The 25,295-nt window shown below is 34.6% G+C and overlaps 2 protein-coding genes across 3 annotated transcripts; both read right to left on the bottom strand.

Moving 5' to 3' along the window:
* Positions 1 to 379: 379 nt before the first annotated feature.
* On the bottom strand, positions 380 to 8,342 carry LOC127848070 (uncharacterized). Of its 2 annotated transcripts, none has more exons than XM_052380361.1 (10): positions 8,251 to 8,342; positions 7,427 to 7,524; positions 6,489 to 6,656; positions 5,466 to 5,540; positions 4,571 to 4,732; positions 3,725 to 3,792; positions 3,235 to 3,277; positions 2,700 to 2,772; positions 1,943 to 2,016; positions 380 to 1,571 (listed from the first exon to the last, which is right to left on the bottom strand). In XM_052380361.1, the coding sequence occupies exons 1-10, from the start codon at positions 8,285 to 8,287 to the stop codon at positions 1,098 to 1,100; spliced, it is 1,272 nt and encodes a 423-aa protein (XP_052236321.1). In that variant the 5' UTR covers positions 8,288 to 8,342; the 3' UTR covers positions 380 to 1,097. The 2 variants fall into 2 exon arrangements, with proteins under 2 accessions (XP_052236321.1, XP_052236322.1); XM_052380362.1 differs by lacking the exon at positions 8,251 to 8,342 and adding an exon at positions 7,804 to 7,989.
* Positions 8,343 to 8,723: 381 nt separating this feature from the next.
* LOC127849252 (uncharacterized) lies at positions 8,724 to 23,209 on the bottom strand. The gene is made up of 6 exons (XM_052381971.1): positions 23,071 to 23,209; positions 18,397 to 18,497; positions 14,291 to 14,390; positions 10,276 to 10,410; positions 9,284 to 9,357; positions 8,724 to 8,896 (listed from the first exon to the last, which is right to left on the bottom strand). Coding segments are annotated over exons 2-6 (483 nt in total). The 5' UTR covers positions 18,398 to 18,497; positions 23,071 to 23,209.
* Between the last annotated feature and the right edge of the window lie 2,086 nt (positions 23,210 to 25,295).

The raw sequence follows: 25,295 nt of genomic DNA, 5'->3' as shown, positions 1-25,295 counted from the left end.
TCAATATAAAGCATTAAATGACAAGCTTCAATACATGCCAAAATCTGTGTGTGCCGTAGCAACACAAACAAACAAACTCGATGGATTGTTCTTTACTATGTATTCAGTTGTTAACATAAAGTCTCCAAGTCCATAATATTTTTTTTAATTAGTTGTTAATGAAATATTTCCAAGTCCATGTAATTCTCTAAGTAACTAACAACGTTTCCAAGAATGACAAAATCCGTCCAAATCCATCCAGACAGGATCCCACCCCACCCCACTTGGGGTTAGGTTCTGGAAATAACCTGTAGAGTTTCTCCTACGTCGTAAATCCTTCTTTTTCAAGTGTCAAAAAAGCATTCTTTATATACTTGTATCGTTACATAAGCATGTCAACTTGATGGGTCAAACCAATTTGTTTATTAGCTGGTAATTACAACGATACGGAAACAAACATCTATTAACCTAGTAATCCTGTCATGATCTACACTTTAAACGGACTGAACTTGTGCGTCTACTGTCAACAAATTAATGAGTTTCGGCCATACTGACGTTAACCAGGGCATGCATTATTATCAAATATACACCAATTATGCGACATGTGAAAAGGCCCCTTTTATACTGATGTAAGTATTGTCGAACAATAATGAAATAAATCATAGTAAAAAGTTTATACAGAATGTAAGAAGGTATAAGCCAGTGATAGATACAACACACGTATGTGATGATACATACACAAAAACTATAGTTACAGCACACACATACATACAAGTACTTAATTAATAATATTTCATGGACCGTATTGATTATTTTGAATTGTGCAATACTTGTGATTAATTACAAGTAAATATCATTCATATATAAATTGAGCAATTAACAAATTTGAAGGAAAATACACGATGTCAAGAAACACTGCTTTTACCATTTTATTTTGTTGTTGCAAGCGGATTGAAACGCGCTTGCGTCATTAAAAATAATATTTAACAACATAAAAAGAACCGGTACAACTTTTAGAGAAATGCGATGTAATATTTGAATGTGATGTTGTATAGTAAAGTTACGACATTGCATATTTGGCTTTCTCTCAAAATAACATAATTTATAAATCAGTGAATTTACAGTTTTAAAGAAAGTGTTTGAACTTCGAACAAAACAATGCACATGAGAAGTTCTACGAGCAAGGTCAATGTGATAGCATTTGCTCCGTTCGTTTTCGCCGGGACCTTGGTTGCAGTAAGCAGGCTGTCGGCCGATATCTGTCCGATAGATAAGTCTACCAACATGGGGCGCGTCGAGTTATTGGTGTTCTGCGTACCGTTGTTTCTCGAAACCGTATCCGGCGTTTGATCATGTAGATTCATCAACGTTGTTTGCTTCTGCCTCGTACTTGTCCTCGGCGTTGTAGTGGTCGTGGTTGTGGCGGTTTGCCGTGTTGTAGTGGTTGTTGTGGTTGTACTTGTGGTGGTGGTTATAGTGTCAACAACACTGATCGCTCCACCTTCGCTTCTGCCCACCCATTCGTCTTTGGCGGAATAGGTGCAACCGTATGTACCTTTCTGACAGAGGTCTGCGTTTACACGTATCATTTTCTACAAACATAATACACTTTACATTACCAACGTATAGAAATAATGTACAAATATAACTATTGAGTGACACACACACAAAAAACAAGGATAAAGAAGAAAACGGCATTCTTCAACGAAACTAAATGTTGTATCGTCGCACTTTTCTTTATTTATTTATTGTTGGTGAATAAAGATATTTTTGGTAAATAGAAACTGCGAATTAGTGTGAAACTATTTTGTGTAAAACAACAAAATGTTCATATCTACATTTACTTACATGTCGACTATAAAATATTACATCGTCTCCAAAAACGATTAAAAATCAAACCCGTAAAAATGATGGTAAAGATAAGTATTAAATTGTTATAACAATATTAACGTGTATATATTACCGGAAACAGCTGCACGCTGCTGGTTTGAAACATGACGTCATTTGGAAGTTTAATTTCAGTGGACACCGGGTTGGCTGGAAAAAAGTTAGATTGTTGTAAGAGCAGTTTATCCTGGTATGAAATGTGTTCACTTTATTGCCACAATAAAAGAGAACAGCGCGGAAATTTAATATACACACTTTCTCTGTGAATATGTTAATTAATATGTTATAACTGACATTTCCATGGAACGTTAAAAATGTTGTAAATAAATATTGTCGAAATTAGTTTTAAAAAAAGACAATGTAACCTCTTCAAACGCGCACCCAGCGCAGTCTAAAAGCATATAGTTTCTTTTGTTGTTGTTTTTACAGGGATGTTTGTTAATATTATTTCACATAATGCTTTCCTGTGTTTTATAGGCAAATGAGTGATTAAAAATTAGTATACTTTGAGTACTGCGGATCGGTGGGTAGAACGTATCGATGTGCTCCGAAACATGCCAGATATCTGCCCCATTACTTATTAATTCCGGTTCCGATTTAAGCAAAATACCCGTTAAATGGCATAGATATTGGAAAGTAGGATCTCTTTTATAACAAATACGATGTCATTAAAAGAATCTTGCACTTTTGTTGTCCCTGATAAGCCTGTGCGGACTGCACAGGCTAATCTGGAACGACACTTTACGCACATGCATTAAACCCCCTTTGCACAGAGCACGGCTCAATTATTTTTGCCGAAACAAAATAAGGGATCGTTTCCGTATAAAACTTACAGTTCAATGTCTCCATTCCAAGTCGAGTAAGAATCGGTGTCATGACGTCGAAGAGATTACGCAACCCGGGAATCTGGAAATGTTTTAACCCATTTATGAATAGTGGACTCTCCCATCCTTCTACATCGGATCAATTTATTTCCAAAATTAGGGATGTCTAGTATATATATTTCTACATTTAAAATATTTCTTACAGAAGTTCCTTTAAGCACACAGCGCATACCCTCATCTGGGTCTACGCTGTTTGCCAAGGCCTTTTTTTCTAGACGCTAGGCATAAATGGGTTAAGTATGTTACGTAGTTACTATTATGCATATAAATATTTCTGAATATGTGTACACGTTATTTTTTATAAATCTTTATGATAGAAAAATGAACCTTTTCACCAGTGTTACTACCCGGCACGTATCGGTATGTGAAGCATAATGTTCGTCTTTCTTTCCGTCCGAAAAAAAATATGAGTAAACAACACAGAATAATTTAATTTAAATACTTCATAAAATAATTTTAAAAAATGAAATGAAATCGTTCTTACCAAAATCTTGCCAATATGTGACTGGTCTATAACAATCTGTCCGCTACAAATTAACAAAGTTGCCCGATTTAAGTCGGTATAATGAAATTGATCAATTATTAAGACCTGTACATACACTTATCCAAGTGGCTAAATATACCTAAATATGATATGAAATGGATATGTATGATTAATTATTTAGATCAATAAAGACAAATTAATACTTTCGGTTATTACAAAGGTAAATCAAAAACAATTTTGAATATATTATTTTATGAAATCACAAGGCAAACTTTACTTAACTGCGCAGGAACTACCGTTTCACACAATATAATGTTAAATTGCAGTAAAAACACCGTATTGTCGTTATTAAAAATAGAACCAAACGTTATTGTTTTCAAAATATTTTGAAAATAATAGCTATGAGCATATATATACCTATTCTTGAAGTCGTATTAACAAACAATACACGTTATTATACATATACAAGTTGAATTAACGTTTACCTCACCTTGCGTTTGCAAGCTTAGCAGAAATATAACCGTTGAAGAATTTTACTTGTACTGGCAGCGCAAAGTTCTGAAATGCAAACATATTTTATCAATTCTTTATGTTTTAATAATAGGTCAATAAACTTAATAAGGTAATTGGGATTGCGGATTGGAAATTCCATACCGAGCCAAAGTCGAAATTCAAGCAGGGTATTGGGTATTGGAACATTTGCAAAAACTGAAAAAGGACGAATACCTGCCAGGGTATATGTTATCAGAAATATTCCGAATATTCAGCCAGGGACAAACCTCGTGCTAAGTATTTGGTATTAGAGCTTAAGCGAATATCGATCCTAAGTCAAATACCCGGCTTGTTTGTGAGTGTTAGCAATTTGGCTATTATCAAGATCGGTATTGGGCTTCGTACTTTTGCAGAGCGAGTCGGATATCTACTCCGTATGTTATTCGAACTTAAGCGAGTATCAAGCAAAGTTCAGCTTGGTATTATATATTCGGTCTTAAGCGAATATCGAGCCGGAGACAAATACCCTCGATTTCTATTATTTCGAAAACTCAACAACCAGCTGGGTTTTTGACATTCGCTCAATATTCGACCGTTTAAGCTGTGAATAAGACCTTGCCTCAATACTTTCTTCGGCTGGAATCGCAATTATTCAGCTGAATATTCTAAATTGGTTCAAAATTCGCTAAGTTCAAATACCCTATCCAAATCTCGGTATTTAACATTGACTCCTTATTTGCAATAATTCGAATAACCAACTACTGAGCAGAATATTCAACCCAGGTTCGAGGTCGACGTAGGGATTCTAATTGAAAAAAAAAAAAAAAAAAATAGTGGTTCTTACAAAAGTTGCGGAGAACATTGGATCTGCTTCGGTGGCGCTTTCGGCGGAAAAGTTGAAGCGGCCCCGGATGTTCAGGGTCGCTTCCATAGTGTCAAGTGAGAGGTTCGAGTCGCTAACGTATACACGTACACCCATCACCCTTTCTGGCCACCGTAGCTTCGCCTGGAGAGATGGATATACTAAATATTACACAAACAAAATTGCGTAAATCTATTTTCTCTTTTTTTTTTAACTCTGCGAATATTCAAATGGTCATTTTGACATTTTTGCCAGGTAATGAATATTGGTAATATTATGTTTTACTCTCATATAGTCCGTCTGTAAGATTGGTTCGTGGTTAGCAAACTCGCTGCTGTAGTCGACGAAGCGCAATTACATGCATAATTCACAGATACTCGGTGACACTGTATTTTGTCAAAGGAAGTTAAGGTTGAATGGTTGTCCGAATATCGCTTTTAAAGTGTAGTTCAATTTGTAACAGTGACATATTGGCCCCTAGAGACATGTGGCTCTGTTGTTCGATCCCCATACAGGGTCGTTCTTAAGACCTGTAACAAAGCCATCAAGCACTACATTGTAATTCTACGGACTCAGCGGTGTGTAACTATCGATAAACATGTTTAAAGCTCCCGTTCTGGGAGATATATACATGTATGGGCAGAATCGTAAGAAAACGTGTTTTTATTGAGGATATCACTGAAAATCTGATTGAAATAGGTTGAAAACAAACAATATAGCGATTTTTATTTTGGGGTCGAGTAAGGTCAAGTACGAAAACGACCTTATTAATATTCATGATTCGACACGTTAATTCCAGCCTAAACAAACCAAATTGCTGATACGGGCGTATTAAGCGGAGAGAAGGTAAGACTTTAAGTAATTCACCCATTCTCACCTGCGGTAGCAGACGACCAAGACAGAAGGCGTTGTCACACGTTAAGTACAGGAAGGTCAGCTTCAAGCGTTTTACCTGCGGTATAATTCCATGTTTTAATCTATTGTAAGCAAAGGATGGTGAAAAAGAGATTAACTATATCCCTACCGGATGGTTATAAAACAAGTTACCTGAGCATAAAGAACGAAAAGAGAAAATCGTCGACAGAACCCCGTATATAGATTATATATGATTCTTATGATACAATATTGAAATCGAGTGGAAATATTAACTTCACCCCGAACTAAACAAGTATATACGTAAATAAAGCACTTAAATATGTTTAAACCTATATTTGTCGTGGTGGTTTTTACTTTAAAAAGGACAATACATTCGTTCAAGATGGCAGCATCAATATCAATAGATCCCGATGCATTCATTCCTTGGTATTTTTTTTAAATAAAACCATTATAAGTTTTTGCCAACCCGATTTGTTTAACGGTCTTATATTAGTCTACATTGTTTTTTCGTGATTGAAATTAAATCACTTAGCAAACGTATATCTTAACTTAAATGTAATATATATATATATATATATATATATATATATATATATATATATATATATATATATATATATAATAGTGCGCATGCGTAACTTGCGACCAAAAGGTCAGTGTCGAAATGCTCACCGTGATGCTAGGGGTATTTATCAAACCAGCTAACAAACGGCCACCAGTGTGAGAAGTTTCAACATGGCATAGTATGTCCGATGTATGGTGGCTGAATTCAGCCATAATTGTTCTTGTTTCATGACTTGAAGAAGATCTCAAATACACCGACACAAAACAAGGACACATATACCCATCATAACAAAGTAAGGACGCGCAAATACGACAATTATGACATTTTTCTACATTTTTGGTCGTGCTTGATTGCTGTCGTGTTAGCGACTTTCAAAGCCACGCCAAGATGAAATGAGAGACATTTACCATAGAGGGGAATGATTTTTTTGTTTTTACTTCTGATGATGGCATAATTTACCTTCGCGTTGTCGGCAAATGCGTTTAAGAAATTATTCTTCAGGGAAATCCCCAAGACGTTGTTGAAAATGTCCTCCGCCAGATCGAAACTCACACCTGAACTAGGCATGGCTCGTATGAAAGGGGTCACACGAACGGGAAATCTTTGCCCAGCACAGCTGACGGTTCCCTGCAATTTTGTTATATTCACGATGACGTTATAAAACGTCATCTATTGATTGTATTAACTGCATGATAAGCAATGAATCATATATATTATGACATACAATAATAATTATACAACAATTTATGCTGTAATTAAGGTTCATGTATCAGCAAATGCAAAACGATATAAATAAGATTTTTTAAAGGCAAACTTTTGTGTATTGCTTTGCTCTAATTAAATTTGATATCAATTTAAGATTAATATACTCTCTTTAGAAATTGTTTAAAAATATCATTCCTACATGTGTGCAAATTTGTCTCGCCTAAAAAGACGGAAAAACTAGTCTCGGCAGTACAATTTCGAAACAGAAACCATATCGTAATAAACGCGCAGGAACATTGTAACCCATGTATGCCTAGTGGACTCTCCCATCCTTCTCAATTGGATCAATTAATTAAAAAAATAGGGATGTCTAGTATATTTATTTCTATATTAAGAATATTTATTACAGAAATTCCTTTAAGCAAACAGCGCAGACCCAGATGAGACGCCGCATCGTGCGGCGTCTCATCTGGATCTACGCTGTTTACCAAGGCCTTTTTTCTAGACGCGATGCATAAACGGGTTTACATAGTCTAATAATTATGAAAATGAACTACACCATACTGGTTTTAACACACACATATTTATAGGAAATACGCCGAAAAGTTATCTTAAGACAGGTAAAATACTTCAATACCGACGATAAAATGAAATCTTAAGATACACAATTTATTTTTAGTAAAAGAACTCACCTTATGGAAGGTTGCTATATGATCGCTTGTCACTTCAACGGCTGTCACACTATAGTCCACAGTGAAATCCGTATTGAAAACATGCAGGTTGGAGGTTGCTAAAACAGACGACGTAATTCGATTTCAAATATAATTGACAAATCAAGCGCTTAATAGATGTTGTTAACAGCTCAGGGTTCATGTAAAACCACATCTAACTCAGGCCATATGGGGCCAGGTTGCACAAAAGAGATTAATCAATTCGTTCATCAAATGTAGTTTTGATCACATGATTATTGCTGATACAGTATGTGATTTAGAAAGAGTTTTAAATAGTTTAATTGTTGATACAGTATGTGATTTAGAACGAGTTTTAAATAGGACATTTGTGTTTATACCCAAAGATTAGTCGGTATTTCCGAATGTTGCTCATTCCGGCAAACTGCTTATTGTGCGTACATGTAAATGATTTTACAATTAAATATTAACAGGCATGGTTTTATTATTCAATCGTAATAAGTCTATTTGAAATTGAATTTGAAATTTAAATCTATTTTCTTGGAGAACTTCCTTTGGCTATAAGCCTACACGTTAACCTGCACTTTAAGAAACTGGCTTATCTCGAAACCTTACAGTATTTAAATTATTTGTAACTAACAGCAGTAGAAATAGTAGTAAAAAAAGTACAAACATCATTCTTATTATATAGGAAACAAACCATCATCATCATCATCATCATCATCATCATCATCATCATCATCATCATCATCATCATCATCATCATCATCATGCTTTTTTTATTACAAATTTTTCACCTCTACATTGAAAAGTCGAAACTGACTCACTTTGCACGTCGGTAAGCGTCTTGCGAATGTCTCCCATGGATTTGGTAACCGTTTCGCAAATCTGAAAAAGCGGTTTGAAGATAAAAGCAGAATTCGCCAAAGGTTAAAAGCAAACAGAAATTAACAATACATTAGAAAATTAGTAGTAGGGTAAAAACAAAATTAACCGTTGCTTTAAATCGATTTTAGACACCTATTGAGAAAGCCACCTGCTGCAAAGCTTGTCACATACGATATTATGTTAACCCATTTATGCCTAGCGTCCTGAAAAAAGGACATTGCAAACAGCGTAGACCCAGATGAGACGCCGCATGTTTGCTTAAATGAATTTCTTTATGAAATATTCTAAATATAGACATAAATTTACTTGACACCCCTAATTTTGGAAATAAATTGATCCAATTTAGAAGGATGGGAGAGTCCACTGGGCATAAATGGGTTAATGTCTATTGCATAAGGACTGAGGCAAAACTTTAAAGTAGCAAACTTGCAGCAATTTCCAGTTGTCGCCGAATGTCGCCTTCGAAAGCATTTGCGACCAACGTATAGAATTGACTGAGGATACTTCCATCAAAGAAGACTTCTAGACCGGAAAGAGAGGCGGAGCAGCCCCGCAGGATCACTTGCACACTTCCGGTCTCAACAACTGACGGAAAAAACTTATCATTATTGAAATAATCTAATGCATAATCATCATTGTCATCATGTCAAACAGTGCAACGTTTTATGCATGCATCATATTTGAAAAAAATACGTACTTCTTGTCACACTATTTTAAAATGTTAACGGACTGCCAATGCTTGACCGTAATGTTCCTAAATAAATATGTGTATGTGGTCTCACCGTTACAGTTCACTGGTATTCAAGTTTCAAAATCGTCATGGCATACAATCACAGTAATTGAGTCGTCATGGCATACAATCACAGTAATTGAGTCGTGTTCTGAGTATTTTTGTCATAACAAAACTCATATTATGAACAACTGGCCGTACGCGTATCGCCAACTACCATATGAATTAATAACATTGTATACCCGGCTGTACGGTTAAGGTGATCCCGGACTGGCCCATGCTGGCAGATAGCCTGCCGCTATCCCTCACTGTGGGGCTACAAAGTACATCGTGCAGGTGAAATTCATTCACATGCTTATTGAGAACCAAAGAGTCGCGTTCTCAGAAAACTGGGCATAATGCATGTGCGTAAAATGTCGTCCCAGATTAGCCTGTGCAGCCCGCACAGGCTAATCAGGGACGACACTTTCCGCTTTCATGACATATTTCGTTCAAATGAAGTATCTTCTTCGCAAAAATTCAATTTAGGCGGAAAGTGTCGTCACTGATTAGCCTGTGCGGACTGCACAGGCTAATCTGGGACGACACTTTACGCACATGCATTATGCCCAGTTTTCTCAGAATGAGACTCAAATATGCGCGAAAACCTTTTGGAGTTTTGTTCTCCGAAACTTCCGTCATGTGTACTTTAAATAGGCGAATATCTTTTAAATCATAACAATATAATAAACAATTTATTGACGTTATTTTAATAAGGGCTTAGTTTTGTTTAAATATTTGTTCGTATCACTATATATTTTGAGTATATAAATGCAAACAAAACAAGACTTATACGAATGAATGTGTTCATCATTAGACATGTTTTGCATCGTACAGCCCAAACTCTATATACCAAAACGAGCATTTTAACATATAAGATAAATATTACGAAATAAATTATGTCGCGTTCTGAGAAAACTGGGCATAATGCCTGTGCGTAAAGTGTCGTCCCAGATTAGCCTGTGCAGTCCGCACAGGCTAAACAGGGACGACACTTACCGCCTAAACAAGATTTTCCGTAAGAAGGGACTTCCTTTAAACGAAAAATACAATGGGAGCGGAAAGTGTCGTCCCCGATTAGCCTGTGCGGACTGCACAAGCTAATCTTGGACGACACTTTACGCACATGCATTATGCCCAGTTTTCTCAGAACGCGACACAATTATGTATTTTGACAAGTGTACATGTGACATACAGCCAGCGGCTTAGATCATATTTCATATTCCAGTTGGCGTTGATCTCAAGGCTGCTGATCTGAAGGGACCAGCGGAAACTTCCGGTCCCTAACTGCACGCTAGAGCTTAGGGTCCCTACACTGGATACTTGAATACTGAAAGATTGCTTAGTAATAGTGACTTCTTCACCGAACCGTATACATGTATTCTTAAAGATAAAGTGATAAAGTGAATAATATATACGTTTATATAGAGGATTTGCGCCCCGCATTTGGTATGTAGATACTTCAAAATACAGGAATTTTAGAGTGAACAAGAAATTTGTCCACACGACACGGATCCCCCCAACTGTAACTTTGTCACTACAAAAAACATATATGTGTGAATGTTTTTGAGATATACATCGCCTTCATTTTATTGAACTACTAGTTTGCTGCATAACAGGTGTTCAATATTTAAATTTTGTCGTTTGTTACATATGTCATCTGCTTCAGTTTGTATATGTTTTTTTCTGCCAATTCTTTGCATGCAGATAACAGGAATGCACGTATCTTCTTGTCAACTGTAGTAAAAAACATTTTCTTATACTTACTAAAGCAAAGCGTTGAATACAATGTACTTGTTTCTATGGCAGTCTTTTTTCATAGATAAAACTTGTGACCAAGTTTGGTGAAGATCGGATGAAAACTACTTGAATTAGAGAGCGGACACCATGCTGAATGTTTGAAACGCACTAAGTGATCCCGTGGCCTAGTTTTGACCATGAATGGCCCATGTTCGAACTTGGCATTATCTAGATACAACTTCTGAGCAATTTTGGTGAAGATCGGATGAGAACTACTTGAATTAGAGAGCGGATACGAAAAGTGTGGCGGACGGACTGACAGACAGACAGACAGACATACTGACCGACCAACCGACCGACGGACAGTGCGAAAACTATATGCCACACGTTGGGGTCATACATATAGTACTTTAAATATGTTGATTTTGCAATAGAAGGCAAATGTAGAGTGGGTTAAAGTAAATTCACCTTTCCATTTTAAATGTGGACATTGTAGAGTGAGTTATAATAAATGTGTTATATGTGATATATAAAGAGTTATAATAAATGCGAAACTTCACTTGACATAAAGATATAACAAGACACAGAAGTTGTATAGTGAAACAGAATGACAAGGTCAACGCATTTTGGCGCATATAAGTGGCGTGATATATGCATATTACACAAAATGAGTGTGATATATAGAGACTGCGTCTCTTCACCTTATGTATGAATAGTGAATGACGTGAGTGTGAGATAAAAAGACTGCGTCTCTTCACATAATGTGTGGGTAGTGCTAGATATGAGTGTGATATATAGTAACTGTGTCTCTTAATGTGATGCGTTGGTAGTGCTCGATATGAGTGTGAGATAAAGTGACTGTGTCTCTTCACATGATGTGTGGATGGTGCACGATATTAGCGTGATATATAGTGACTGTGTCTCTTCACATGATGTGTGGATAGTGCACGATATGAGTTTGAGATAAAGTGACTGTGTCTCATCACATGATATGTGAATGGTGCATGATATGAGTGTGAGATATAGTGACTGTGTCTCTTCACATGATGTGTAGATAATGAATGATATGAGTATGAGATATAGTGACTGTGTCTCATCACTTGATGTGTAGATAGTGCACGATATGAGCGTGAGATATAGTGACTGTGTCTCTTCACATGATGTGTGGATAGTGTAAGATATGAATGTGAGATATAGTGACTGTGTCACTTGACATGATATGTGGATATTGCACGATATGAGTGTGAGATATAGTGACTGTTTCCTTTCACATGATATGTGGATAGTGCACGATATGAGTGTGAGATATAGTGACTGTGTCTCTCCACATGATGTGTGGATGGTGCATGATATTAGTGTGAGATATAGTGACTGAGTCTCTCTACATGATGTGTAGATAGTGCACGATATGAGCTTGATATATAGTGATATTATCTCTTCACATGAGTTGTTAGTTCATGATATGAGTGTGAGATATAGAGACTGTGTCTCTTCAAATGATGTGTGGATAGTGAATGATATGAGTGTGAGATATAGTGAATGTGTCTCTTCACATGATATGTGAATGGTGCACGATATGATTGTGAGATATAGTGACTGTGTCTATTCATGTGATGTTTGGATAGTGCACGATATATGTGTGTGATAAAGTGACTGTGTCTCTTTACATGAGGTGTGGATAGCGCGCGATATGAGTGTTGGATATAGTGACTGTGTCTCTCCACATGATGTGTAGATGGTGCACGATATGAGTGTGAGATATAGCGACTGTGTCTCTTCACATGATGTGTGGATGGTGCATGATATGAGTGTGAGATATAGCGACTGTGTCTCTCCACATGATGTGTAGATGGTGCATGATATGAGTGTGAGATATAGCGACTGTGTCTCTTCACATGATGTGTGGATGGTGCACGATATGAGTGTGAGATAAAGTGACTGTGTCTCATCACTTGATGTGTAGATAGTGCACGATATGAGTGTGAGATAAAGTGACTTTGTCTCTCCACATGATGTGTGGACGGTGCACGATGAGGAATTTGTTGATTGAGATATACGTCCGCGGGGATTAATTTTGGGATAATGCACGACACGGAAATTGTCGAGCGAGATATGCCGATACCGGCTCTTCACTTGATATATGAATATTGAGAGAAAGATAAATCATAGTTCTTTTTGTATATATGACTGTTTTCAATAGCAAAATAAATTCGTCTGTGCATAAACAGTTTATCTTAGTTTAATCAAATTACTGGCTCAATTATGCTGTTGTAGAAACATCAAATGAATGTTTACCTACCGTATTTAAAAAAAATGTGTAAAAACATTTGAAAACACTTTCATTTACGTTATTATGCAGCTCATAGTGCCCTTCATGTCGAATACTTGACAATGAAACGATTATTTCCCGAACAGTACTCAATTCATTTCATACATAACAAACATATCGTCTCTGTTTGACCAAATTAAAAAAATGATTTAAGGCATATTCAATACAGAACTAACTACTGCTATTATAAATTTACCAATTTATATCATTGCATTTTATGAAACATATACACATGTGGCAGAGCTTTTCTGTCAAACCACGAACCATCGTTTGTCTTGAACCTTTTATGACAATCCTAATTTAACGCATTTAAAGTGAAAATACACAAGTTTGAGACTTTACTTTTATCAACTGAAACAAATGAATGACACGTTCCGTTGACTTAATGCATGTACGTCAAGTGTCATTCAAGATTAGTTGTATGGTATGTTTCGTTATAATGAAGATTCTTCTTAGCAAAAATCTAGTATTAGCGAAGTGTCGTCCCTTAGAATAATCTAGGGCGGCACTAGACTCAAATTCAGAGTGTCGTCACTTATGATAATCTAGGGCGACACTAGACTCACATAATCTAGGGCGGCACTAGACGCACATCTAGGGCGGCATTAGACTAACATACTCTAGGGCGACACTAGACTCACATTAATTAAGCCCAGTTTAGGATAATCTAGGGCGGCACTTGACTCACATTCATAACGCCCAGTTTAGGATTATCTAGGGCGGCACTAGACTCACATTCATAACGCCCAGTTTAGGATTATCTAGGGCGGCACTAGACTCACATTCATAACGCCCAGTTTAGGATTATCTAGGGCGGCACTAGACTCACATTCATAACGCCCAGTTTAGGATTATCTAGGGCGGCACTAGACTCACATTCATAAAGCCCAGTTTTTCCAGAACGAGATTCGTATGTACGTTTTTAAAAAGAAGCAATCACCTTCCTGTCCCCTTTGCAGTTGCTGACGTTGTCTTGTGTTTTACATAAACAATAAATACTACTATGTCGTTGTTTTTTTGCCTTTACCGATTCTCTGGCACATCGAACAGATAGAACATCGGCATCAAATTACCACATTGAATCATATTTTAAAACTTATTTCGAATATGTCCCTTTAAGTGATAAAATAGGTAGACTTACTCCGAGATCCTCCAGGAAAAGGTTCCCTCGTCGTCATATGCATCGTCTAGCGTCATCCTGGTCAGAAGTGTCTCCAGTCGTTGCAGCTCCCTGGCGTTCACTTAAAGCGAGTATATACGACTTAAATGTAAACATTTTATTTTTTATGATTTATTAATTATATTTTATAAAAACGGTGCCGTGACTTTGTTGATATGGTGACCGCCGGGCAACTGGTAGATTACGGGTTCGATCCCCACTGCGGGAGCGTTCGTTATATTCCGTAAAGACACCTAAATGGTTCTAACCAGCAAACGCACTCGAGAGCGTTCTATTAAGCCTTTTAAGCTCGATTTAGTCGAGCCTAAATAAATAAGTTTAAAAAAATATATATGACTCTTGCTTTTTTCAACCAACACATAAATATGGAAGAAGTATATTATATAGAGTGGTGGTAGATTGTTTACTTCAATGAAATCTGTAATGAACAAGTTTACGCGAATACCAACGATACGTTTACGTAGTTTAGTTAAAGAACCAACATTGAGTACAATGTACATTTGTGTCGTATGAACGAATATGCTTAGACTTTTATGGATACCATAAAAGTGTGTCTTGTTTACATGAAGTAGTTGTCTGCTTGATATCAGGACATTTTTTGCAATTGAATAAACACTGTTTTCGTTTATTTTCTGGTACGACTTCTTTTGCACTCGTTTCCTTTTTAGTTATCAATATTTTATTTAATATTATTTATCTTTTACGATAAAACACTAATTAGCATTTAAAGGCAATGTTTGGACAATGTTTCAGTTATAGAAACATTACTATACATAGAAGATTTTAACATACCTACGTCTTTTAAGTATCTAGTATATGCATCAAACTTACATGGGCTTTGCTATATTAAACGCGCTAAAACGCTGTTACGTTTTCAAAGATACATTATATTTTAATAAGTATTTGTTTGAACAAAGCATGAGTCTCAAATAAATAAATACTCAATGACATTGTATGTAAATAATAAATACATTGCTACTTGAAAAAAGTCCTCATAGTATATTTTGGTTTTTACAACGGATATGATTATGGTTTGACAAACTGTTTATTTTAAGTATTAAAATAGTTAAAACAAAAAACAATTTAGTGTCAAGAAAGGAGCGAAATATATGCAGAAAAATACATGATTTGTCGATACCGTTTTGCGTATGATACCATCACTTGAAGTATTGTTATTTGAACAATTTGCACTGTAGACATGAAAATCACTTGCATGAAAAAAAGCCAGCCACATCTATGGAAGGGTATTTAGGTAAAACTTGCATCATTCTTTGTGACTGTGTCATGATTCTTGTTGGTACTTTCAATTTGTACCTTTTCATGCTTGGTGACACTTACATCTTGCCTGATGTCCAATGTCTATATACATTCTGCTTAATGGTATCATGCATGTGTACAGATGCAAATTCTTGTTCGTTCATTGCATGCTGCATATGTGTATGTTGGTTTGTGCAGAGAGACTTGTGCAATAGGCGTATTGCATAATGGAATCAAATGTTGATGCGTTGAATAAATTAACGCGATGGCAAGATGTGAGTTTCACTCAAGCACAAAGCAACATACAATCATGCATGATACAATGACGTCAATTGACAGTCGTTCCGAAATGCTACGGACGACTACGGAAATTTACGGCGTATAACGGAAATTTTATGTTATAGGAGAAGTTGCGCCCCTTTGTAAAATATATGCTACTGAACCGAAATTAACCGCGTGTTTGTAGACGTAACATTTTATTTTTGGTTAATGACTAACCATAATTTCTGTACAGTAATTTACCTTCAATAACCAAAGTAATTCTATAGATATATTTCAATATAAGCTACTAATGCATGTATGCAGATAAGACGCTTAAAGTCGTAAAAAATGAATTAAATTTCGTAAAAAAGTAGACTTAAATTCTGAGCGTACGGTTTCACATTGGCTAAATAGAATAAGAATTCAAAATGTGTGATCATGCGTAAAACTCAATATCAATGCATATAATGTAAACATTTTATCAATGAGTTCCCACTCGTCTAGGCCCTCATTACAATTATGAAATTAACAGCACTTTAACGTTATAATGAATAACAGACCATCTTTAAAACAGTCGAAAAGCCGAACATTTTCCATTATCTGGTCCTTTTATCGCAAAAGTCTGCTGTAACCCGGCATTTGTCATGAGCTCTTCTTAGACTATAAAAAAAAGGAATTAATAATAGACTTTAAGGCTTGATTTTTTTATAGAGTGTAAACCAAGATTTTGCTGAAAAAGTTATCTGAAACTCTGCATGTATGTTGAGAGGAAATCCATTACATAATTTCAAATTTACTAGAGTAATTTTATATTGCACCACATAAAATGCTATAAAACTATAAAACTATAATATTGAAGTGCACATATAAACTTGATTATAGATGGTTAGGTATTTCGTGTCAACCTCTTTCACATATGAAAGAGCTGTTGGTCATGCTGCTTTAAGTACATATAGATGCATGACACAATTTAGATTAAGCAAAATAAAACACTAGGTATTTGCCAAGATTCATAAGAGTCAAAAATATACGAGCAGTAAGAGCGTAATCGTGCGCAGCGAGACTTACTCATGTAGAATTGAAACTCTTATTGCTTTCTTTCGAAATAATTTCATGTGTCCGATCTAATATGCAATATGTCCGGTGTTTTTTTTGGTCTGATCGATCACAACTGGGTCACGCGAGTTGTGTATCGTGTTATTTCTTAAAAGTTGACCCATTATTTGTAAAAATATTGCAAGACATATCCATTTCCAGAAAGGAAATTTATTTATGCGTTGAATAAGACCAAGATCGTGAAAATCGCTCCAAAATTGATGAAGTAATGGCTGTTTAAAACGATGCACCCCGTTTTCGGATGATTTAGAGTTGGATATCTTGTTATATATATATATATATATATATATATATATATATATATATATATATATATATATATATATATATATATATATATATATATATATATATATATATATATATATATATATTTATATATATATATATATATATATATATATATATATATATATATATATTTATATATATATTTGATAGTGAATTTTTTTTATAGAACAGTTGATTTTTCATTATAATATAATTATTTATTATTCCAAAATATGTTTTCACTAATTATTATCATAGCTAAACGCTAACCACCTGTGGCTGGACATACACCTTAAAAAAACGCTATACAAATTCAAGTACTTATGCACTTAATTGATTGTAAACAATGACGGTTGAAATACGTGCGTGGGAATTTTTCTGGTAGCCAAGAGCGACGTCAACGTTCATGACATACCTGTTTATATGACTTTTTTTTTCCAACTTGATTGAAAATTATGTTTTATGATTTTTTAATACATGTAGTAGAAGTAGTTGTTTTCTCAAGGAGGAGTACAATAGTTGTACTAAATGCCCCAGATAATTATTTGGGAAAAAGGGTTTTCACCCATCGATTTTGAAAAATAGTGTGATTTCATTCTTGAAATAGGGTGAAATGATTTATAAAAATGCATACTGTAACGAGTCGAGCGGTTCTTCTTTCTCTTGACCTTATTGCAATGTGATAGCGGGCCTACTTTTTGTGTCAAACCAACTTTTCTTTCATTAAGTTGTATTTAAACATTTTTAACTTAAATGGACTCTGTTAAAATAAACTGAAGATAATAACCTGAGTCATTAAAAACTCTCAAATAATACTTATAATAAACAACCAAATAAAGTTCAACACATTTTATCATTAACTAACTTGCATCAATAGTACATCAATGCATTCATCAATTTATCATAAATAATACAATTCTCAAACTCACATTTACAATGCTCAATTAGTCTTAATGCTGTACGATAAAATATCCCTATACCTTGGTCTTAAATCTTATTCAAAAACTCTATTATATGAAAAAATATGTAAAATGTTTCTAACTTACTTTAAATAAAAATGCCTAAAAATAATATTTATTAGATAAAAATTTATTAATGAGAATGTGCTTTTAATTCCAAAAAAATCAGAGTCCCTGACTGTGGAATTAATAGAGTTTATATACTTAGGCTCCGAGCAGGTCCGCGCCTTGCGCAGTCATAACATTAATCCGAGCAATAACTCAACCGCGCACCATCCGCGCGTCTTCCGAGCGTAACCTATCACCTAAAAATAAACAGAGTTACCGTCTAAAGTTTAAACAACAAAAACATTAGTAAAATGACTGGAAATGTTTCTTTAAGTATAATAATAAGGTTAAGAACATATACATACACATGACTGTAATTATTTGATAAAAATCAAACCTCCGCATGATGAAGAAATGTACTGCGAAAATGAAAAGTTAAACCGTCAGCTGACATGTTTGACAGAGGTCGTCAATGTACACTACCCATAATTCAACAAAAGGTCAAAAGTCACTTCCTTTAAATATGGCGTCTATCCAAACATGTGATTGTAATCACCAACAAAAATGGATTTTACATGGATATGAAGCGTACAAATGGTATATTAAGCCTAGTAGATATTGATGATAAGATGTTTAGTTTTATATGCAATAAGAAATTACACTTGACATAGAGTTAAAATGTAAACCATGGTCATAAAAACAAACATGTACTCGTGACCTATTTAATAAAAATGTCAAACATGGGGTCATGACAATACCTTAAAATCATTGCTACTTTATTTTTGTTGAAGCTGCACACTTGTATTGATTCAATAAAACTGTAAACTATCATAATAAACTGAAGTTTCATAACATCTTTAATCCTTGAAACTGTCCTTAATATAAACTTTAGATTTAAAAAAATCGCTAACACGAATTATTCTGCACATATTGGCTCTTGCTTTCTTGGTTCGAAAAAGTTTGCAATCGACTGATATTTTGGCGCAACAATCGCGGACGTCTTTCAATCTCTCTTAAACATTTTGATTTCGCATCCTTATAGAAACTGAAAGTACAGACGCTTTACAAATACATGCACAATGAGCGACGAATTATGTCAGATTGAAAACGCATGTATGTCTTCGTCAATTATTTGGTCAAACGCTTTATTTAACTGTGAAATCTAGTCCGCAGAGCGTTTTAATAATTTTGACTGCTCCGTTATCCGTGCGCTTGCTGAATGAAAGCGTCGCCGTGTTACGATAATAATTCCAAAGTTAAGAGAAAATTCCGACTAGGATTGGGCAACACTTCCAATACATCAGCCTTGTTATGTTCTGAATAAAATACATGTATAATTTCTTGAGTGCCAATTGCATCTTACAAATATCAAAAACATTCACGGCATTCAATTCATTGTATAGGCCTACAGGGGCCGTTTCTTAGAACAACGTACGTTCAAAAAGCATACGTAAGTGCAAAACTTAAAGCTAGTAGCGTTTCTATAAACTTCGTAAAGTTACGTTTACCGTAACTTTGCACGTAAAGTTACGGTTGCTCAAAGGCTCGCGTAACTCAGTTATTTTACGTAAATATGGCGGCATATGCAACGATTGTTCGGAGAACCGCACGTTTGTATCGAATCTATAGGGAATAATGGTGTCAATAAATATTTTAGCCCACGAAATCTACGAGCGTAACATCATGTTAGTTAATTTAAACCTTATCTATATTTAGATCTTACTATATGGCAGGGCATGGGAAGATACTGTAACGGAAATCCTGCGTTGATTGTGCAGGAAATATTGTGTACGATTGTGGATTGGAGTTTTGCTAAAAAGGAATTTTGACATGTTCGAATCGATTGTTGTTATGATTTGTTCTAGTTTCCTTTTGACAATTCATTCAACTTTCGTTTTGGACAAGGCTTTACCCATCACAAGAAAAGTTGAACTCAACGAATGTGACGTTCGCTGAGTGATAGAATTGATTCATTGTAAACATGGGTAAAAGTTTACTTTTTTGTAAAGAATTATGTATTAGCATTGTATAATCTACGTGTTTGTTAACAGTTGCATTGATATAATACTGCTGTTTCCATGAATGACAATTATATAGTAATCTGTGCTAATATTGATTTATATGCCAACATCGCTTCTAATACACGTGTATATGGTTGTCTCTTTATTGTTGATTGGTACATTTACAGTTTAAGCAGAAGGTCAGCGTCAAAATTAATTTCTTTGGAAATAATATCATGCATTTATCATTTTGACAAAACTGCGTAAAATATACTTTACTGTAGAGACTGTTGGATACAACCAGTCGACAGATTCTCTCAGTCGAGTTAGATTGGTCTTTGTCCGCTCTGATACTTATTTGGTTAGATTGGTCTTTGTAGGCTCTGATACCACTTGAAAGTTCCCTGGGTACTCTTTAGTATACTACAATATACCCTGGATACAGAAAATATACTAAAACGACCCAGGAATACTTTGGCTAAATCTGCCGTTGTTGACTTTTTTTTCAAATAAATTATTTTTATGTTTATATTCTGTGAAAGGGCATCAGCGAAGATATTAATTATTATCGAAACTCATACTCAAAAAAGCATACTGAGTTAGGTTTTGTTCAAAGAGGATTTTGTTTCAGAAGTGCGTTTTATGACAGATTTTAGGCGGAATATACCTCTGGTACAGTCTTAATATTGGCCAAGTGCATTTCAGTGCACATGTATTTAGTATTGTTCATACCCAGGGTACATTGTAGTGTACTTAAGAGTACCTCAGGTACTTTAAAGAAGTACCGGGCAAACAATGACCAGTCGAGCCCCAGTTGTTTAGGCGCTGCAATTATTATCAGGAAGTAAAGGTCAAGGCTCACACACTTGGCTTACTCGGCAATGGTTATTGTTGAAAAATTTATCCACAAACAGTTAATTAATATTACTTTTAATTGTCTAATACATTCCCCATATACTGTCACCGGTAATTACTTTTTTTAAATCCTACTGAATAATAACAACTTAAATTTAAGTTATCTGAATATTCATAATGGCTAATTTTAAAGAAGGTTTGAAAAGTTTTGACTGTTGAAGTAAATTTACTGAAAACATGTATTGAAATGTACCAAATATGTCATTTTATACAAAACCTGTAAAAACACTAGGACTTTTAAACAATGAGATATGTTTTTGGTAACACATGTAAAATGCATACAGTTTTATTTTTTATTATCAGATTTCATCTGTAATCAATATTGATATCATATTAATGGCAAAACTTTGTTGTTTCTGTATGCTTTACAATCATTTTTCTTAGTTTTTAGTTTTTTTACAAAGGAAATTTAGAACACAAACCATGGAGACAATATAAAATCAATGCATTTTGTTTTATATATGGTATCATCATCATCATGAAACATGATGTTGATTGTTATTAAACTATCTAGAAATGCAACAAGTGAATACAAGTTACAGAGACCTTTGTTAATACAAATGTACTTCTAAAACCATACTGTACTGTACATTCCAAATTATTAATCAGTAAATAAAATTATAAAAATACTACCTTCTTTACAGAGGGCATTGCTGATGTTCTTCTCATGATAGGACATTCAATTTGTAATTCAGAGACGCACTAAACATTATCAAAGATACCCTTCCAGTTAATTGAATTACTGTCAGGAAACTTCTTGATTATGTTTCTGTAAATTCAGATGTGTAAGCTGTAATACACATGCAATCGATTGGTGAATAGCGGATTTTAGTGAGTAACGGATAGCTTAAACTTTTTTTGCAAAATACTTTTATTTATGCTAAGATTTATAGTTTTCTATGAATTGAATACAAAAAGCCTATCATTGTTAAGTAGATTCATGTTTTTGTTGATGTGTGTCAATGTTTATAACTGTTTCTGTTTTCGAAAGCAAAACAAGGTCACGTTATGTACGCAGCGTTTTTGTGACGACAGGAAAAGTGCAGACGAATGGTTTCTTAAATTTTGCAGATTTTATTTGGTAAAAATAATGTTCATTGATGTAATATTTTAGTATTATGTGTCCTTTACAAATGTAAGAATGCTTAGAAACCAAATTGATGCGTACCATTTAAAATAAGCATGAAAGCTTCAAGTCGGGATTAAGTGAATAACGGACATGTGGTGACCCATATTCAGGAATGTGGGGATTGTCTCAAAATAAATATAAACTCAATTAAAATTGTCAAATACACATGTGGTTAGCGTGTGGATATGATATTAATAAGTGAAAACATCATTGTTTATGCAAAATAATCAAATTATAACGGAAAATCGATTTCTCTGAAAACATATTTTCCACAATCAAATCTATATATAGATTCAACTCAAAATGACCCGAATATAGGGTGCATCGCTTTGAACGGCCATTACTTCATCAATTGTGCAACGATTTCCATGAACTTGGTCTTATTAAACGCAGAAATGAATTTCCTTTCTGGAAATGTACATATATTGCATTTTTTTTAAATGCTGTGTCAAATTTCAAGAAATAACACGATACACATGTAATTCGATAAAGACATAAGCGATCCGGTAATGGCTGAATCAGTGTACTATGAAATTTGCGCTGTAAACAAATAATATTTTTCGGAAATTTAAAACCGCTGGCATGTTTCAATAGGAAAGACATGTTTCTATTTAGGTTTAATTGTTTAGTTACTGAATGCATGGTTTTTACGTTGAAATGAGACTCGAAGTCCATAGCTATGCGTTATACACCAATCGACTGTGCCTGTCTTCTCAGTATTATCCATTCATGTTTTCCAGTTTGCTCCATCAATTCCAGTTTGAAATATAGATCTATCTGACTAACCTTTCGTATCAGATTTTTTCAGTAAGAATCATCTCTTCTGTTTTAACAAAGAGCATATCCAGCACAACAAAGAATGGCCACACTTAATTTTAAAAGAATCCAGAGACTGCACTTTGTTTACAATTGACCTTGTTTCCTCGTCGCGATTTCGCAAACAAGGGAAAGAACTGTGATCTTTATAAGGTACTTCTTAAAGATAAATGTATACATATTTAGTCTACCGAAAGTTTGTTAGAGAAAGCAAATTAAATCAACTTAATGAATTTCTTCAAATGTTCTCTATAAGGTCCGCGCAATAGCAAGACTTTTGTTTAATTTTTTCAACATACGGAAAATAAACGCGCGCCACCTGTTGTCATAATGTAATAACTTGCATTCTGCTTAGTTGCATTCTGCTTACTGCTAGTTGCTTACTGCCGTTGTTAATGACGCTTAGTGGCAAAACCGATTATGACTGGTGTCAGAAATAATTAACACACAAACATTGGATAGTCACCAAGAATGTTGCAACAATCATCAAGTATAACCGATAAAGAACAAGCATGTTGGAACTGTCATGAAGCATGTTAGAATAAACATCTCGCATAATGTAAATATTCATCATGAATGATGTAATGTTTCAGCAATCATCAAGTTTAAACGAATAGACAACACGCATGTTGGAATTGTCATAAAGCATATTAGAATAAGCATCAGTACTTATGTAAATATTCACCACGAATGATGTAATTTTTACCTAAATACCCTCCTATACACATCCGTGTTTATGTATAAAGTTGATGTTAGACTTTAAAATCTCACAATTATGTGAACAGGTCGCGTTAGTGAGATTCGCAGCATAATACTTGCACTTGAAATTAATTTGTATGGCTACAAACACATACATAAATATTTGTTACACATTTAAGTCTTACATGTATATGCGCAAATTACCAAACATGCATATACATATGTAATCTATGTAAATTAACAGAACGTTACTACACTAAAGCATATCGACAGCTTTAACCGTATTACTTTTTCAAAAAAGAGTATAATAATTAAAAGCTGTTAGCGTATTTCGTCGACGAGGGCTCAAATTCGTGTAGAACCGCTTATCCAAAGTTCTTGTATTGTTTATATTTTCCTAAACGAAAACAAATACAGTGTTCGACAATAACAGGAGTCCGGTAATCCAAGACTCCTGGACATGAGACACGGACTTGTCTTTGTGTTAAGATGGTCCGTCGGACTCCTAAAAAATCATCTATGAATTCTAAAAAAAATCCCTTCGTTTATGTATTTGTTTCGCAAGATCCGAATGTCTGCACAAAGTACATATTACTCAGAATAGTCAGTGGCGAACACTGGCCATAAAAACTTTTAGTTGCATTTGTTTATGGTCGCATTATAATTGTAAAAGTTTAATATTTGTTTCCGTTCAATATATTTTATTTCCCACTCCACATTCCAAAGTTTAATGTTAACCCTCTACATATTTATCATTTAATTACTTCAGAAGGGAGTTTTTAATACCAAGTAATGACCGCACACTTTAACCAAAGCTTGAGAACTGGATGAGTTCTTCTCAACAAGGAAGATTATAAATAACTAGTCTATTGATAGTGATAAGTGTTCATTCCAAACTAAGTGATGTCGGAAGCACATACAAAACTAGAACAATACCATCATTAGGACTACGCACTTGAATAATTACTTTTCTTTTGACCTATAAAGAACCCTGCCTGGTCAACAAGTTGTTTACAGACGAATATAATGGTATGCTTATAAGTGTATTATTATGATGAAAATACTTTTGTTTTAAATTTTATAATGTAGGTAAGCAAAACAAAGAAATTACATTTACCAGTTTAATCCATTTATGCCTAGTGGACTCTCCCATCCTTCAAAATTAGATCAATTCATTTCCAAAATTAGGGATGTCTAGTATATTTATTTCTATATTTAGAATATTTCTTACAGAAATTCTTCTAAGCAAACAGCGCAGACCCTGATGAGACGCCGCATCATGCGGGTCTGCGCTGTTTGCTTAAAGGAATTTCAGTAAGAAATATTCTAAATATAGAAATAAATATTCAAGACATCCCTTATTTTGGAATTAAATTGATCCAATTTAAAAGGATGGGATAGTCCACTAGGCATAAATGGGGTAAACACACACAAAATAGTATTTGTTTAAACATATAATAATAAACATAAATATTACTTTCATGGAAAATGTTCAA

Source organism: Dreissena polymorpha, chromosome 10 (assembly GCF_020536995.1).
Source record: "Dreissena polymorpha isolate Duluth1 chromosome 10, UMN_Dpol_1.0, whole genome shotgun sequence".
Lineage (NCBI taxonomy): Eukaryota > Metazoa > Mollusca > Bivalvia > Myida > Dreissenidae > Dreissena > Dreissena polymorpha.
This window is presented reverse-complemented; position numbering and strand designations above follow the sequence as displayed.